The sequence below is a fragment of the Capsicum annuum genome, chromosome 7 (assembly GCF_002878395.1).
Source record: "Capsicum annuum cultivar UCD-10X-F1 chromosome 7, UCD10Xv1.1, whole genome shotgun sequence".
Taxonomy (NCBI): Eukaryota; Viridiplantae; Streptophyta; class Magnoliopsida; order Solanales; family Solanaceae; genus Capsicum; species Capsicum annuum.
The window spans coordinates 4714564-4731394 of NC_061117.1; the positions used below are offsets into that span (position 1 = coordinate 4714564).

Genomic DNA, 16831 nt, shown 5'->3' on the forward strand with positions numbered 1-16831 from the left:
ATTTTCAACGGGTAAACTTGATCTGCTATGACAGGTTATTCAATTTTTTACATACAAAAAAGTTGAAAAAAAAATTGAGTAAACCTATAATAACAGGTTAAAATTTTTTGATAGTTTAAAATATTTTATACTCTGACAAACTTAAATTCATTTTCATCATGTGGCTTCGAATTTGAGTATTTTGGAAAGGTCGCTTCCCTCTTTTAATAGGTCTTACACAACGTAAATTCAAACTAGTACTTCCTTCGTTTTTAATTAGTTATTATCTTTACGAAAAATAGGTGTTTCTTAATATTTATCATTTCACAAAATCTGGACATAATTAATTGTTAGTTTTCACTTTTATACTTAGGTCTTAGTAACAAATATGAAGAAATATTAATATAATACAAAAAAAAAAGAAATATTAAATAAAAATGAGTAATAAATAACGATAACTTAGTCAAGTTACCTTTTAGTTAATATTTTTTTTTAAAGGAATGTGCAACTTAAAAATGTGACAAGTAAATAAGAGCGGAGAGAGTAGAACCTCCAAAACATATATTAGATAAATATAACTAATTGAGTGTAATATGAGAGTGAATTTGAGGAGAGTAGAATATATGTATACTTTACTTCTCATTGCGGTAAGAAAGATTCTTTTCGATAGACCATCGGCTCAGAAGATGAGTATTTCAACCATAAGGAAGATTGTTTTCGATAGATTAGTGGCTCAGAAAAGCGAAGATGAGTATTCGAAGCATGATTTTAAGAACATATGACAACAAATAGCAAGATACAAAGTAAATGAAGCAACAAAACACGTGTATTAAACACTAGGTAGAAAATTAAACATTAAATAAATTAATAATGATCTTTAGACTAATAGGTCTACTATTATCCTCTTTAGGTCTTTGCTTCTGTCTGCAGGAAAACATGCCTCTCTTGCTTAATATTCATGCAAACATCTTAATATATGCCTATTTTCTTCACATCTTTTTATTGTTTATCAAATATTTCAAGTTTTTTTTTCTCTCTTACTTGCACGTTTATGATGTATTTTCTTATTTCAAGACATCAACAACAACATATTCAGTGTATTCCCACGAAATGAGGTTCAGAATGGATAAAGCGTACGCAATTTATATTACTACCTCAGACAAAGTAGAGAGCCTGTTTTTGATAGACTCCCGGCTCAGAAAAAATAACAATAATAAAAAAGATAGAAACAACAAACAAAATGAGATAACACATTAATAGAGAATAAAAAGAAACAAGGTAACTATTATGTACAATCTATCAGAAAATTACAAACATCACCAAAACACCATGAACAAGGAACTACAAGACACATACATAACACTCCGACTATATGCACAAATACAAAACAAAGCACTCCTTGCTAGACTAGCATGGACATACTCCTACCCACTAACCCTATACTTTAATCTGCGTCTTTCCCACCTTCCTATCTAGGGTCATGTCCTCAGTAAGCTATAACTGCTTTGTGTCATGTCTAATCACCTCACTTCAATATTTCTTCGGACTATACCTCTACTCCGCTTGAAGTCATCCATAGCCAACGTCTCACATCTCCGCACTGAATGTGCTAAATATAGTTCAATAATTACCATAACAAATAATAGTGAAATTGTATCTATGCTCTAGTCACCAAAAAAAATAGTGGTGAAAGTTAGGTTTCAACTAAAATCTATTGTGTTGGAAACCATAAGGCTTCAAGATTTCAAAGGAGAGATTTCCTTTGATTAAAATTACTTAATAAGTGATAAACACACTTATTATCCACTTGTTAAGCAGTCTATCGTTTACATAATTACATGAAATCACCTTCTTTCTCATCTAATGTTTCTAATATATTTTCGTTAATTTCTTTTTGTATTGATCGACTTAAGTGGTCAAAATAACAATATAGTTATGTTTATAAAGTTTAAGAGACATTCACTTGAACCAATATAATATACAACACTATATTTCCATTAGCACGTAATCGATGAAAAGGGGCAATCATGAGGTCTCTAAAAGGTAAAAATATATACCCAATGTTTTTTCATATATCTAGGGATGACAATGGAGCGGATGCGATGCGGTGCGGGTTTTAAGCTATACGAAACGGTGCGGATTTTAATTATGTGGTGTGGTGTGGATGCGGAGCGGGTTAAAGTAATTTTTTTTTAAAATGGTGCGGTGCGGTGTGGGTTGTAGGTATATGTGGGTCTAAATTAAAAATATTAAAAATTAGTATTATTCTCGTAAATATACCTAAAATTATATGTATTCTTTACTTAAAATTTTATGATACTTAAAATGACATATATAACACTACAAATAAATAATTTTATAATTTTTTTAATATCTCTATTCATTTTTTTTAAAATATGATATTTGATCATTACTTGTACACGCGATACTTTTTGACAATTTTTTAGTGAAAAATGATATAATAGAAACTAGTTGTTATTATTTCCTAGTTGTAGATTTGAAAATATTATGATTTTCAATTGAGTTATGAATTTTTTTTATTTTTTTTTTAAAAAATGGATGGTGCGGTACGAGTATGAATGTGGGACGGATTTATGCGGGTTTAAAGGGGTTGCGGTGCGGTGCAGTTTTAAAATTTACGGGTTTAGAAAAAACTCGCATCACAAGGTAACTGGTACTTGAAAATTAGTCTGTGGTGTTACCCAATATATATATGATATTGAAAGGTATCAAGAATCAAAATTAAGAGTAAATTCCCTGAATGGTCATTCATATTTGGGAAATTGCATGTAAATATTATTTTTGTTTTATTTAGGACAAGAATATCATCCAATTTTTCTTTTTTTCCTTAAAATATATTTTAACACCTCAAAATCTTTCTCTCTTCTACTTGGAATACCATGTCATTAATTTTTTTTTCTTTTTTGATAAGTGTATAACTTATCAAACTTTTTTAACTAAAGTTTTATCCTAATTTTTTCTTTTAAATTACACCTGATATATTAAAATTTTCTAATTCAATTTTGTTTGGTAACAAAAAATACCTTAGGTTTGCCATCAATGCTTTTAAATAATAAATTATATTTTTTTATTCTCTATTACTCTATATTTGAAGGTAATTTAATATCTTTGGATTATATTAATGCAAAAATTCTTTTGTATAATCTAAAAAAAAAGTGAATTTTATTTTCTTATTCTCATATAAATAACAAATTTAATGTGTAAACTATGAATCCGTCGTTTTTATTTCTTTTACATTTTAAGAATCTTTAATATATAAAATAAATAAATAAAAATTAAATGAGTATCAATATTTATAAGTAATTTAGTTTTAAATAGTATTAAGTGATAAAATAAATAAGTAAATAAAAGAAACTTTGAAAAGTACATACAAAATAAAACAATTCAAGCTTTTGGTGTAATTAAATTAATCTTTAATGATTAGTATATTATGTGTAATTTTTTTTTTAAAAAAAATTAAGATAAAACTTTAGTTAAATAAGTTTGATAAGTTAAATAGATCTATTTATAAAGATTATTTTTTAATGACATGACATTCCAAATAGGAGAGAGAAGGTTTCTGAGGTGTTAAGTATATTTTAAGGAAAATAGAAAGAGTTGAATGATATTCTTGTCCTAAATGAAACAAAAATAATATTTGTATATAATTTCCCAAACATGGGTGACCATCCAGGAAATTTACTTCAAAACTAATTAATCAAGGTTTGCACAAACTAGATCGGACATTACCATAATATATATATAGTAGTTTAGGTGAACGCGTCTCGCGCGTGTACCTCACTTTATTGACTTTAAACGTTACACTAAATAGGATATTTGTTTAAATAATAAGGATGAATACAATAATTAAATTCAATATCTTTTGGAGAAGGTATTTAATTAAATCCAACCTTTACCAAAAAAAAATTTCAAAGCAGATCGACATTCATCTACCACCTATAAAGTGCAACAAAACAATACGATGATAGAGACATCAAAACAATATAATTAAATCTTACATTTACACAAAAATTTTCTCAAAGCCGTGCGATACTCATCTACCATTTGTAAACTATAACAAAATAATACGATAATAGAGATATCAAAATAATACAACTAAATTTTACTTTTATACAAAAAAAGTTCTCAAAGCAGAGATATAAAAACAATACTATTAAACCTAACATTTACATAAAAAAAATCTTCAAAGTCGACCGACATTCATTTACCACCGGTAAATTCATCTACGACCAGTAAACTACAGCAAAATTATACAATAGTGATCACAAAGCTTCAATTTTGATGAAAATAATTCTTGTCTGAGCGAAAATTTTAACACTAAAGAATGACTTGAATGAAATAAAGAAGAAATATATATATATACACACACACGTTGAATTCTATTATGTTGACAAAAATAGTAAAGAAGTTGAGGGTTAGAAAATTAAGCATCCACCAATCTAGGCATGCAACCGAATCAAGTTAGATGAACATCAATCATATTTTTCCAATAAGCAAACCGGTTTCTTCTCTAGTTTAACGTACATCTCAATATTTATAGAAATATTTTCTTAAAAAAGTCCTATTTTTGGAGCATTTTTCTAATTAATCAATACAAAGAAAAATATTAATTGATTCTTCTTTCATATATTTTTGGAGTCACATACATTTTAGGAGTCTAATTAATATAGTAAAAATAATTAAAAAATAAATTGAAGAAAATAGTGAAAAAAATACAGTTTTGTTTAAAGTAGAGTCTTTTAATGAGAAAAAAAAGGTTCAAATCACTTTTCTAAGGATCTTCACACTCTTAATATATATATATATATATAAAGAATTACTACAAATGGCATGGATAAATTTGTACACTTCATTGGGCCACTTTCCAAAATGGAATATGAATTGGACAAATAGATAATTCCAAATTTATGAATTTTATTGGATAGACTTATTATGTGTTAATAATTATAGACCAAGTAGTTGAGAGAGATATTGCCAGTGATATATAGTCAAATTCAACAAAAATTTCAGTCAACAAATATGATAACTTAATCACTTCAATTCTTTGGCTTATTTACTCATTCTTATATTAGTTTCAAATGACTTAATAATTGATAAGTATGATTTGACATGATTGCAATTTTTTGTGTTTCTATTCGAGTTGTTGGTGATAAATTACAAATGCAAAATTCCACTACCCACCAACTAATTAATTTAAATTAAAGAAAATATGGAATATACTTTTAATTCCTCAAATATCGATAAATGTTGATTTTGGTTATGTTCTTGTTATATATAACTAACCACATTGCCTTCAAAAATAATTGTAATATGTATTTTTGATCCCTTTTATTTGTGAATCTCCTAAAATTTAATGATTTATTAATTATTATATACTTTAATTGTATGTGTTATGTTAACTTTGTACCATTGATACTTGATTGAGTTCAGTATAATTCTAAATATAATTTAGTGGCAAAATTTAGAAATAACATATTTATCCCCTTAATTATGAGTTTCATAGCAACAGTTTCATAGTTACATAATATAACAAGTTGTATTTTGTATTTTTGCAAACCGTTGTTACAAAAATATAAATACATATGATTTTTACTGCCCTTATGATCGATATGTATTTTGTATTTTTGCAAACAGTTGCTACAAAAATACAAATACATATGCTACAAAATGTAATTTGATAAAAGTGTTGTAATTTTTGTAATTTAATACTTAAGTATGCTACTTTATGTATTTTTTCCTATAATTTATCTACATAATATGTCCTATATAAATGGACCAAAAATATACTCCCTCCGTTTCGTAGTAGTCGACAATCATGCTAATATTATTTAAATTTAGTTATTCCATTTATGAAATCAAGAGAATTTTATTATGTTCTTTCAAGATTATCCTTATTATTAAATGACTACATAAATTGTATAACTCACATTTATACTTTCAAAGTATAATTAATAATGCTAATTTGATAAAATAAACACTCAATTAATATTTGTGTCAAGTCCATAGGGGTCAACTAATACAAAATGGAGGAAGTACGAAGTATTTAATCAAAGATCAAAGCTGCTTAATCATACACCACAACCACATCTTCACATTTTCAGTGTAATTCAATAAATGAGGTTTAGAAAGAATAATATGTATTATGTATGCAAATCTTACCTCTATCTTAGAAAGTAGAATGTTTCCGATAGATCATCGACTCAAGAATATATGAAGGAGAGCAAAATACTAAACAAGACATGACAAAACATTCTGAAAATAAAACTTACGGAAAGTGCTAAATGACCATAATTTTTTGGTCCAAATTTATTATGCTACCATTATTCCACAAATAAAATTAAAAAGAAAAAGAAAAAAGGTAGCCCCATTATCCTTTTTCCTTCCCCTTTCCAATGTCCCAAAGACCAAAGTAGCAAAATTCTTTTTTCTAGAATAGGAGTAACAAATTTAAGAAAAGTTTGGGGAGGGGGGGTGGGGTGGGGGCAATAACACATTTCAAAATTGGATGGTAAAAAATCACAAATAACCACTTTTCAACGCCTTTAATTTAAAAAGGTTTCCATTATTTAAAAGTTTCAAATTTCATAAGTAAAATTTCAAAACATTTGAAAAACAATAGTCATTATCATGGAATTTCATATATGAAATTTGAAAGATTTCGACTGATCAAAAAGTAATCAGTAGACGTTATTTTTATCGTTGAAAATAATTTGAGTTTCGTACCATTTTATATAGAAACCAATATGTGTTATTGTTTAGTTACTAACCTAACAATTTAGATATTTGGATGCACGTTCGCACAAAGGGTTTGGTTTTGGTAGTAGTTACCAAAATTAGGATAATGACATGCTACACACAAACTATTTTATTATTTTAAAAAAGATATTCCATGCTATTTATGTTATTTTAAATAATCTCATAAAGATATTTTACCCAACATGAACTTTTTGATTTATCAATACCTAAAATTAATTTCAAATTAGTGTTTCTATTAAGTCAACTAGGTCACGATGGCACGTCAATTTGGTGGCAAGTAATATAACTTAAATAGTCAACATCCTAAAAGAAAGTTTACTAATGTATAATATGTGTATAACTAATAATTTATAATAATAATATTGTCTCTTATTATATAAGAGTGAGTTAGGCGGCTGAAGCTGGTGGAACAACAAAAACATAATTTCTCCAAAATATTTATTACACCCCTAACTACGATTCATCCGCTGATTCTTCAACATCAGTCGGTTCGGACCTTTACGTAGTTTCACCCAAGCTTCATCCTGATCGTAGATAAATCACTCAGGTTCGGGTCTATAAGCAGTGACAATTGCTCTATGAAGACTCGCTTTCGCTATGGCTCCGGTGAGTTCCCTTAACCAAGCCACTGCCTATGAGTCGTCGGCTCATTCTTCAACAGGCACGCGGTTAGAGCCCTGACTCCTCCCACTGCTTGGGAGCTTACGATTTCATGTTCTATTTCACTCCCTGATGGGTTTTTTTTCACTTCTCTCACGGTACTACTTCACTATCGATCACTCAGGAATATTTAACCTTGCAAGGTGGTTCTTGAGGATAGCTTTACAAATAATTGATGGCATAATTCACTATATTTGTACTGTTTATGATCAAGCATCCACCACAAATCTATCAATTTTGTCTTAAGATAATTCTACGTTTGAAAACTATATATTATAACCCACCACTAGCCATCAATTTTTGAGCTAGAAATTTGATTGACAAAGTAATGTAAAACCAACAAAGAAACATGTTATTGACTCTTAAAAGTTGTAAGAGGTCAAACAAAATTTAATGGATAGATTATTCAATTTGTATTTCTAAGGAGTAATATCTGTATACACTCTCCTCCTCGACCTGTCTACATGTCAAGATAGGAGTAATATCTGTATACACTCACTTTCCTAGGACCTCACTTGTTAGACTATATTAAATATGTCGTTGTCATTGTTGTTGTTGTTGTTGATTGCGCCTCACAAATTTTTAATTCCAAATTCGGGACTACTTTTATAAAAGGGCAGCTTGTGCATTAAAACTTTCGCTATGCGTAAGATTCAAGAAAGGACCGAATCACAATGATCTATTGTACGCAGCCTCATCTTATATTTCTGCAAGGAGTTATTTCCACCAGGGGCGGAGCCACCTTATTGTTAGGGGTTCACTCGAACCCCCTTTGGTGGAAAATTATATACTATTAATACATGGTTAAAATTATATTTTACGTACATATAATTGATGTTGAACCTTCTTCGAATAGTTCGTGTGTCTCCCTTTAATGAAAATTCTGACTCCACCACTGATTTCTATGATTTGAACTCATGACTTCCTGATCACATGACAACTTTACCAATAACTTCAACATTCTCCTTCACTATTTTTATAAAACATAATAAAAAAGTGATAGGGAACGATATTTCTACTTTTTAAATTCCCACCCCAAGCCCCACCAAGAAAAATGTGTATATATAATTTATGACATTTACATCATCAAAGTCTTTGCTAACTAAGCCAATATGACTTATTTGGACTATAGCTATCATGTTTTAGTTGTTGAAAATTCAGTATAGACGCGGTTTTGACCTTTGTTTTTGCTATAATTATTCAAGGAGAAAAAAAAAAATTCAGTCCAAAGTTTCAACATCAAAGAAAGAAAAAAAAATTGTCCAACAAAAATTCCATAAGTAAGGTCAGGAAAGAATAAAGTGTACGCAGATTTTATCACTATCTCGTGAAGGTAGAGAGGTTATTTCTGAAAGACCCTTCGTTCAAGTTCAGCAAATCTAGGTACAAAGAAGAAGGAAACAATGAAGAAAATATAGTAACTAACAAGGACACAATACAAAGTCTACGAGAAAGAAACCAGAACAACAACAAAATAGTGTGATAATTGAAACACAATAAAAATCAAACTTGATAGACATAACAAGCAAAAAAAAAAGATTGCCCAAGTAAATTAATTTAAAGTAAAAATGTCTTAATCTGCGGCTTGCATAAATATTTTAATATTGGTGTTATGTTGCTGGATGGAAAAAGAAAGCCACAAACCAAAAACATGTAGTACTAATTATATTGCAATTGAATTAACAACAATTTAATGTGCAATTTTATTCCACTTGACTTAGTAAATTATATAACACAACCAAAAAAGTTAAAAAGGTTGACTAATACATATGCCAACTTGTGTTTTAACCTTTCTTGTTAAGTCAAATAAAAAAAAAAGGCAATTGTTAAATAGTATTTTAAAAAATACATGTAAATACAAAGGATTCGACAATTAATTAATTGCATTCCTGGTTAAACATAAATTTTGATTTAATTGGCAAGAATTAAATAATTTAATAAAATAAAAGATAGAATGAACATATTCCCGTTTCTTAGAAAGAGCGGCTAAACGATCGGACCAGATAGGCACAGTTAGCTTAACCGTCTTACCCGTCATTGAAACACAAGCTGAAGACGTATCGGCCTATATTTCCACCAATGTGATCCCCATTACCGATGGACAAATCGGTTTGAAAACAGATCTCTTTAATCGCGGAATTAGACCTGCTATTAGCGTCGGCATATTTGTCAGTCGCGTCGGGTCTGTCGCTCAGTTGAAAATTATGAAACAAGTCTGTGGTAGTTCAAAACTGGAATTGACACAATATCGCGAAGTGGCCGCCCTTGCTCAATTTGGGTCAGACCTTAATGCTGCGACTCAAGCATTACTCAATAGAGGTGCTTAGATATAAGCCTACAAGGATCATATAGTCATAACAAGAAACAGAACCTAGTTAGAGAGCAGTTATTAGATTCAATAAAACTGCAAAGAGGGATCAGATAAGAAAAGGGCAGCCCGGTGCACTAAAGCTCCCGTTATGCGCAAGGGTGGGGGAAGGGTCCCACCACAAGGATGTATTGTATGCAGTATTACCTTGCATTTCCATACTCAGCAAGAAGCTTAACTAACTATGCATATGCATCGTTACACAGGCATATTAGCACAGGCAAAAAGAACAAACGGTCTCTTCAATTAACATAACAACAACAACTACTATTACAACTATGCCTAGTGTGGGCTTCTACTCCACAAAGGTAGGGGTAAGGTCTACACCGTACATCGCACTGTTCTCAGACACCACTTATGGGGCGACATTGGGTATGTTGTTGTTGTAACTAGCTAGGCATACCAAATTCTTTTAGTTAGTTTCTAGCTTTCCATGTAACATTTGATTTCTGTTCAAGTGCCCCTCTGTGTCGACAAGCCACAATCCACTCATGTAACTCTCTTAAACTTACATATGTACCATTCATTTGCTCCCTCGGCCTGAAGGATCGTCCTTTTGTGCACTATGGCAACAGTAACACTACTTCTACACTACACACACTCATACAGAGTTTATCTGCAGCTACTTATTTTGGCAAGAAGTGTTGAACAATTATACAGCGTCCTCGACCATAAAAAGACTGTCTTCCTATATATCAACTTTGTACAATCCACCAATTACTAGCATTGTAAATCAGATCAACCAGATGCAATAAAGAGTGGGAATAAGAAATGAGAGAGAGATGGAATGATGAATGAAAGGAAAGTAGTCTGTGTGAGATGATTGAAAAGCTTAAATCAAGAAAAACACAGAACACACTAAATATGTTAGATGCCACATAGATGAGGGAAGAATTTTTCAACAGAAAAGAATGCTTAGCAAGAGCGAACTTCCCGTGTTGTCAAAGGTGTGCTCAAGCCCTAAAGCGAGGCGCAAGACATATGTTGAGCATTTCGCCTCACTTAGAACGGCCGCCCCCTAATTACTAGACGAACCTGCTATAATAATTCCATAAACACCTAAAAGATATGGCAAACAAATAAAGTAGCCCTATGTTCGGATCTGACAATACCATACCATAATCAAAAGGTACAACGGCCCGAGCGACCAGACTTAAAATAAATGTAGCCACTGGAGCCATTCTAAAAAGGGAGAAAGTGGGCATTCAATGTCGTCATCAAGGTCTAAGACATACTTTTCCTTTTCAATGAGTGTAATCCTAAAGAGGCGACACTAAGCACTTGTATTTCAAGTTATCATATTTTTTATCAATTTCTTTGTCTATATATTTGTTATCCATGTTTATAATTATTAGACATGAACTAAACATACATAATTTTTACTTTATCAAAAAAAAAAAAAAAAAAAATTCATATTTGCAATATTTTCTCCGTATGCACCTTTCTTCATGAAAGCCTAGGCTTTCTTTGCAATTTGTGCTTAAAGCCCCAACGAACCTTAGAGCTTTTCTTGCGCGTCTCGCCTTTGATAACAGAACCAAATTCACATTAGACACTCCCAACGGAATCTCAATCTACACAGAGTTGAAATATACCTTAATGGAAATGAGAGAGATTTACTTTCTTTTTTATTTTTTTCAGTGGGAAGTGAGCCTCCAAGGCTATAAGTATGGAATTGTAAGCTCAATTATTCCTCTTTTGTCCCACTAAATTCAATGGAAGACACAATCACATTCAGCTAACATAATTTCTACAGGGAAGCTTTAAGTTATCAACAAGAAAGCAAAACCAAACAAACTAGAGCTAACGGCAGAATCTCAAAGAAGCGGAAAGGGAAATAATCCGAAAACTACACATGAGCAGCAGAAAAATACTTCATATCAAGAAATATATCTTGGTAGAATGTCTGTTCTGCAGGTAAGACAAGACGTCAAAACTATACACTTACACACTACAGATTAAAGTACGTCCCCAGAATCTTCTTAACGTGAGTTAAAAATAGGAACCTGTACCAAAAGAAGCGCACCTCAAATGGCCTATCTCTAGGGATTCGGCACATTCAGTAGTCTCTTGTTCTTGCTTGGATGTTTCTTAATGTTCAAAGCAATAAATTCACTTGCCACTCCCCTTTGTGGCCAAGCATTAAACCCCTGTGAGAAGTTCAAGCCAAGAGAATGAGGAGTAACTCTTCGAACCTTTTCAGAACAATCTTTAGTCTCTTCTAAAAAGAAGAGGAGAGACGGAGAAAATCCAATAAACTACTAAGTCACAAAATAACATAATAGATAAAAAGTAAGCAAATTAAGATGGTGGATGTGGAAATGTAAGCTTGCAATTTCTTTTATAAACCATAGGTACACAAATCATTTGCTAATCCACCTACCAATTAACTTTTTATCTAGTTACTCAAGACTCTTCAAAAATGTTAAACGGGTGTGTCTCGGGTTCGCCAAATAACACGGATGCGACATCAAAAGTGAAGAGTCCGCACAACTTAGCTTTTTACCACTACTCATGATGTAATTGGAAGTTTCCCATCGCTGTACAACCCCACATATTACCAAAGAACAACGTGGAGAAACCACTTGTTGACATCCAAAACAGCCAGAAATTTTCTATCAGCAAGAACAAGGGGGTTTGAAAGTATAAGGTTGGGGAAGCGACATCGGACCTCTCCTTGACTCATTATCATCTAAATGCCTCTGAACTTTCTTCTTTGAACAGTATTGCCTATCAAAATGCTTCACCTATCATACAAAAAGCATATACTAATTAATAAACCTAAAACAGCAAGGTAAGTCCCAAAAAATTAACATGTTTATCGGTTTGGTACACTGAAAAGCTATTTGGAAAATGAAGGAAACTGAGTTCTTTATTCTAAAATTCCCTTTATTTTGATGCAATTTTCTGAAGAAATATTCTTCTATCAACTTTATCAACACCAACTAAAGTGCTCCAAACAGCTAAAACTAACCAAATCAATCAACCAATAACTAGTTGGATTAGACTAACTGAATTGTTTATATCTATCTGTTTCATTCCATAACAAAGCGAAACTAGATGTTCTTAATCCTTGATGAGATTATAAAAGCTCACCCAAGTGGGTCGGCATCGTTTCACATATTCCTGCCTAGTTTTCTTGCAATCAACTGGGTATAACAGCCCAACAGTCGCGATCTCAGTAGGCTTCTTGTCTGATTTGTTCTCCAGGCATGAGTAGAATGCATCTCTTGCCTTCAAATGACAATTTAACACCCTTCTATTAGTTGTTATATTAGAGATTGATCATAATTCATATGAACATCAAAATAAAACAAAAAAAATTACTAGAGCAGGTACAGAATCCAGCGGTTTCAGCTCATAATCACACACAAAAACACATCCAGGCATAGATAGAATGCATTTGTAACTTTTACACCAAATATTCACTCCCTTCTATTAGCTTTATCAAAGATTGATTATGATTCATGTAAACATCAAAATAAAAGAAAAAAGTTACTACAGCAAGTCCAACCGAATCTGGTTTGGCAGCTCGTAATCACACACTCACACACACATCCAGGCATAGATAGAATTTCATCTCTTGCCTTCAAACCAAAAATTCACTCCCTTCTACAACAACATACCCAATGTAGTCCCACATAGTGAGATCTGGGGAGGCTAGAGTGTATGCAGACCCTACCCCTACCGCAGAGGTAGAGAGGATGTTTACGAAAGAACCCTCGGCTCAAGGAAAAACAGTCCAAAGCAGTCTAGAAAAAGAATAAACAAAAGTGAAAGCATAACAGAACATTCTGAACATTAACGAAAAAAAAAATAATACGATAAACAAAAGTGAAAGCATGATAAAACATTCTGAACATTAACTACAACAAATGATACAATAAATCGAAGTACAAAATACAGTAGATAGTAACAAAAATTAAAGGACAAGAAACTCGAGGAGCAATCGCAGGACTACTAGCATGGACGTACAGCAACACAACGTCCTCCACAACTCACTACTACCAACTAACCTTCTATACTACTACCTACTATGGTTCTACACTAATCCGCATCCTCCACAACTTTTTACCCTATTCTTTATATCAAAATAGATCATAAGTCATATGAACATCAAAATAAAAAAATAAAAAAATAAAAAAATTGCTACAGCAGGTCCAAAGAAATTCAGTGGTTTCAGCTCATTAATCACACACCCATATTTAGGAATAGATAGAATTCATCTCTCGTCTCCAAGTTCAAAGCATAGACTCACTCGCTTCTATTATCATTAATTATATGAAAATTGATCTTCCAGTGGTTTTCAGCTCATAATCTCTCTCTCTCTCTCTCTCTCTCACACACACACACACACACACACACACATGCATAGATAGAATGCATCTATGGCTTTCAAACCACATCACTCCCTTCTATTATCTTCATATCAAAATTGATCATCATTTCCAGTGAAAAATTCCAGTGTTTTCAGCTCGTAATCACACACGCAAACACATCTGGGCATAGATAGAATTCATCTCTGTTATCTTTATATCAAAATTGATCATATTTTCTAGTAGTTTCAGCTCGTTAATCGCACACACACACACATACATTCAAGCATAGATAGAATCCACCTCTCGTCTTCATACCACAAATTCAGTCCCTTCTACTATCCTTACTTCAAAATTGATCATAATTTTCAGTGAGTTCAGCTCATAATCACACACAAACACACACACATCCAAGCATATGTAGAATTCATTCTCCTTTGAAACCTAAAATTCACTCCCTTATATTAGCATTACATCAAAATTGATCATAATTTCCAGTGATTTCACCTCATATTCTCACACACACAAAACACGAACATAAGTATTTCAAAATTGATCATATTTTCCCGTGATTTCAGCTCGTAATCACACAAACACATACACACACCCAAACCACGCACATAAGTATTTCAAAATTGATTGTATTTTCAAGTGATTTCAGCTTGTAAACACACACACTCTCACACACACATAACACGCACATAAGTATTTCAAAATGTGTATATAATTTACATATTTTTATAAATAATGAAAAAATAATGAGAGAAAACAAGGTGTACCTTGTAATCACCGGTGGCGGTGCCAAGAATTTCATTGAGGGGTTTAAAAGTAAACATACGGACTAGTCGAAGGGGGTTCAACATCCACCATATATACATACAAAATTTTTTGACCATGTAAAAATAGTATAAAAATAATATATTTTTCGGTCGAAGGGGATCGGATGAACCCCCTGGATCCAAGGTGGCTCCGCCACTAATCACACGCACGCACTCACACAGAGAATGCATCTCTCGTCTTCAAACCATAAATTCACTCCCTTATATTATCATTATATCTAAATTAATCATAATTTCCAGTTATTTCAGCTCGTAATCACACACACAGACATGCACATAAGCATTTCAAAATCGATCACATTTTCCCGTAATTTCAGCTCGTATCACACACACAAAAAAAAAAACGCATATAAGTATTTCAAAATTGATCATATTTTCCCATAATTTCAGTTCGTAATCACACACACACACCAAAAAAAAAAAACATAAGTATTTCAAAATTGACCGTATTTTCCAGTAGTTTCAGCTCATTAATCAAATACACACGCAAAAAGAAAAACACACATAAGTATTTCAAAATTGATCATATTTCTCAGTAGTTTCAGCTCATTAATCAAACACACACACAAAAAAAATATACTTAAGTATTTCAAAATTGATCATATTTTCCAGTAGTTTCAGCTCATTAATCAAATACGCGCACAAAAAACACATACATAAGTATTCCAAAATTGATCATATTTTTAAGTAGTTTCAGCTCACTAATCAAACACACACATACACACACAAAAAAATATATATAAGTATTTTAAAATTGATCATATTTTTCCATAATTTCAGCTCATTAATTGAATACACACGCAAAAAGAAAAACGCACATAAGTATTTCAAAATTGATCATATTTTCCAGTAGTTTCAGCTCATTAATCAAATACATACACAAAAAAAAACACGATTTCAAAATTGATCTTATTTTCCAGTAGTTTCACCTCATTAATCAAACACACACACAAAAAAAAACGCACACATAAGTATTTCAAAATTGATCATAATTTCCAGTACCTTCAGCTAATTAATCTCACACACACACACACAAGTATTTCAAAATTGATCATATTTCCCAGTAGTTTCAGGTCATTAATCAAATACGCACACAAAAAACACACACATAAGTATTCCAAAATTGATCATATTTTCCAGTAGTTTCAGTTCATTAATCAAACAACACATACACACACACACATTTCAAAATTGATCATATTTTCCAGTAATTTCAGTACCTTCAGCTAATTAATCACACACACACACAAGTATTTCAAAATTGATCATATTTTCCGGTAGTTTCACCTCATTAATCAATCACACACACAAAAAAAAAAACGCAAGTATTTCAAAATGTGTATATAGTAATTTACATACTATATTTTTATAAATTATGAAAAAAAAAAAAAGGAGAGAAAACAAAGTGCTACCTTATAGCAAGAGATTCGAGCTTTAGTAAGAACATCGGTGCGAATTTCGTCGGTAATTTGTGATTTATAAGCTTCCAATGATGCCATTGCTAAACTCCATTTTGAATAACCGAACAAATTTCTATTTATAGTGTTTGAGTATCTTGAAGAACAAGTTGGAATGTTGGATTAATTAACTGGGTTGGATCATTAACAACTTAATGGGCCTATGTAGTTGGCCCATATTGGTTGAAACTTTTTTGGCCCAAAAAAACAAGGGCAGACAACATAAATCCCCGCAGTTTGGAATTTAATTACAGAAAATCTCAATATTTTGCATAATTACTGAAAATACCGATTTTGAGTCTGTCGAGATACATAATTAGCTCCCGATAAAAAAATTTCAATTTTGGGTCTGCCTAGATACATAATACATCCAATGAACATCTATTTTTCTGTATAAAGATATATAATTAGCTTCCAATACATTTTTTTGGATTA

The 16831-nt window shown here is 31.5% G+C and overlaps 1 protein-coding gene across 3 annotated transcripts; it reads right to left on the minus strand.

Annotated features, from left to right (window-relative positions):
• Positions 1–9170: 9170 nt before the first annotated feature.
• LOC107877633 lies at positions 9171–16485 on the minus strand. 3 transcript variants are annotated; one of them, XM_016724331.2, is made up of 4 exons: positions 16352–16484; positions 12881–13018; positions 11811–11934; positions 9171–9751 (listed from the first exon to the last, which is right to left on the minus strand). In XM_016724331.2, the coding sequence occupies exons 1-3, from the start codon at positions 16436–16438 to the stop codon at positions 11827–11829; spliced, it is 333 nt and encodes a 110-aa protein (XP_016579817.1). In that variant the 5' UTR covers positions 16439–16484; the 3' UTR covers positions 9171–9751; positions 11811–11826. The 3 variants fall into 3 exon arrangements, with proteins under 3 accessions (XP_016579817.1, XP_016579816.1, XP_016579815.1); XM_016724330.2 differs by lacking the exon at positions 9171–9751 and having other exon boundaries at positions 11642–11934; XM_016724329.2 differs by lacking the exons at positions 9171–9751; positions 11811–11934 and adding an exon at positions 12099–12531 and having other exon boundaries at positions 16352–16485.
• Positions 16486–16831: the final 346 nt, after the last annotated feature.

Excerpts from the sequence above, each read along its gene's own strand:
- LOC107877633 (XM_016724329.2), bottom strand. The coding sequence starts at position 16,438 with ATGGCATCATTGGAAGCTTATAAATCACAAATTACCGACGAAATTCGC. Across the intron at positions 13,019-16,351 it reads CTCGAATCTCTTGCTATAAG|GCAAGAGATGCATTCTACTC; the intron begins GTAGCACTTTGT and ends TGTCATTTGAAG. Across the intron at positions 12,532-12,880 it reads AACGATGCCGACCCACTTGG|GTGAAGCATTTTGATAGGCA; the intron begins GTGAGCTTTTAT and ends TTTGTATGATAG.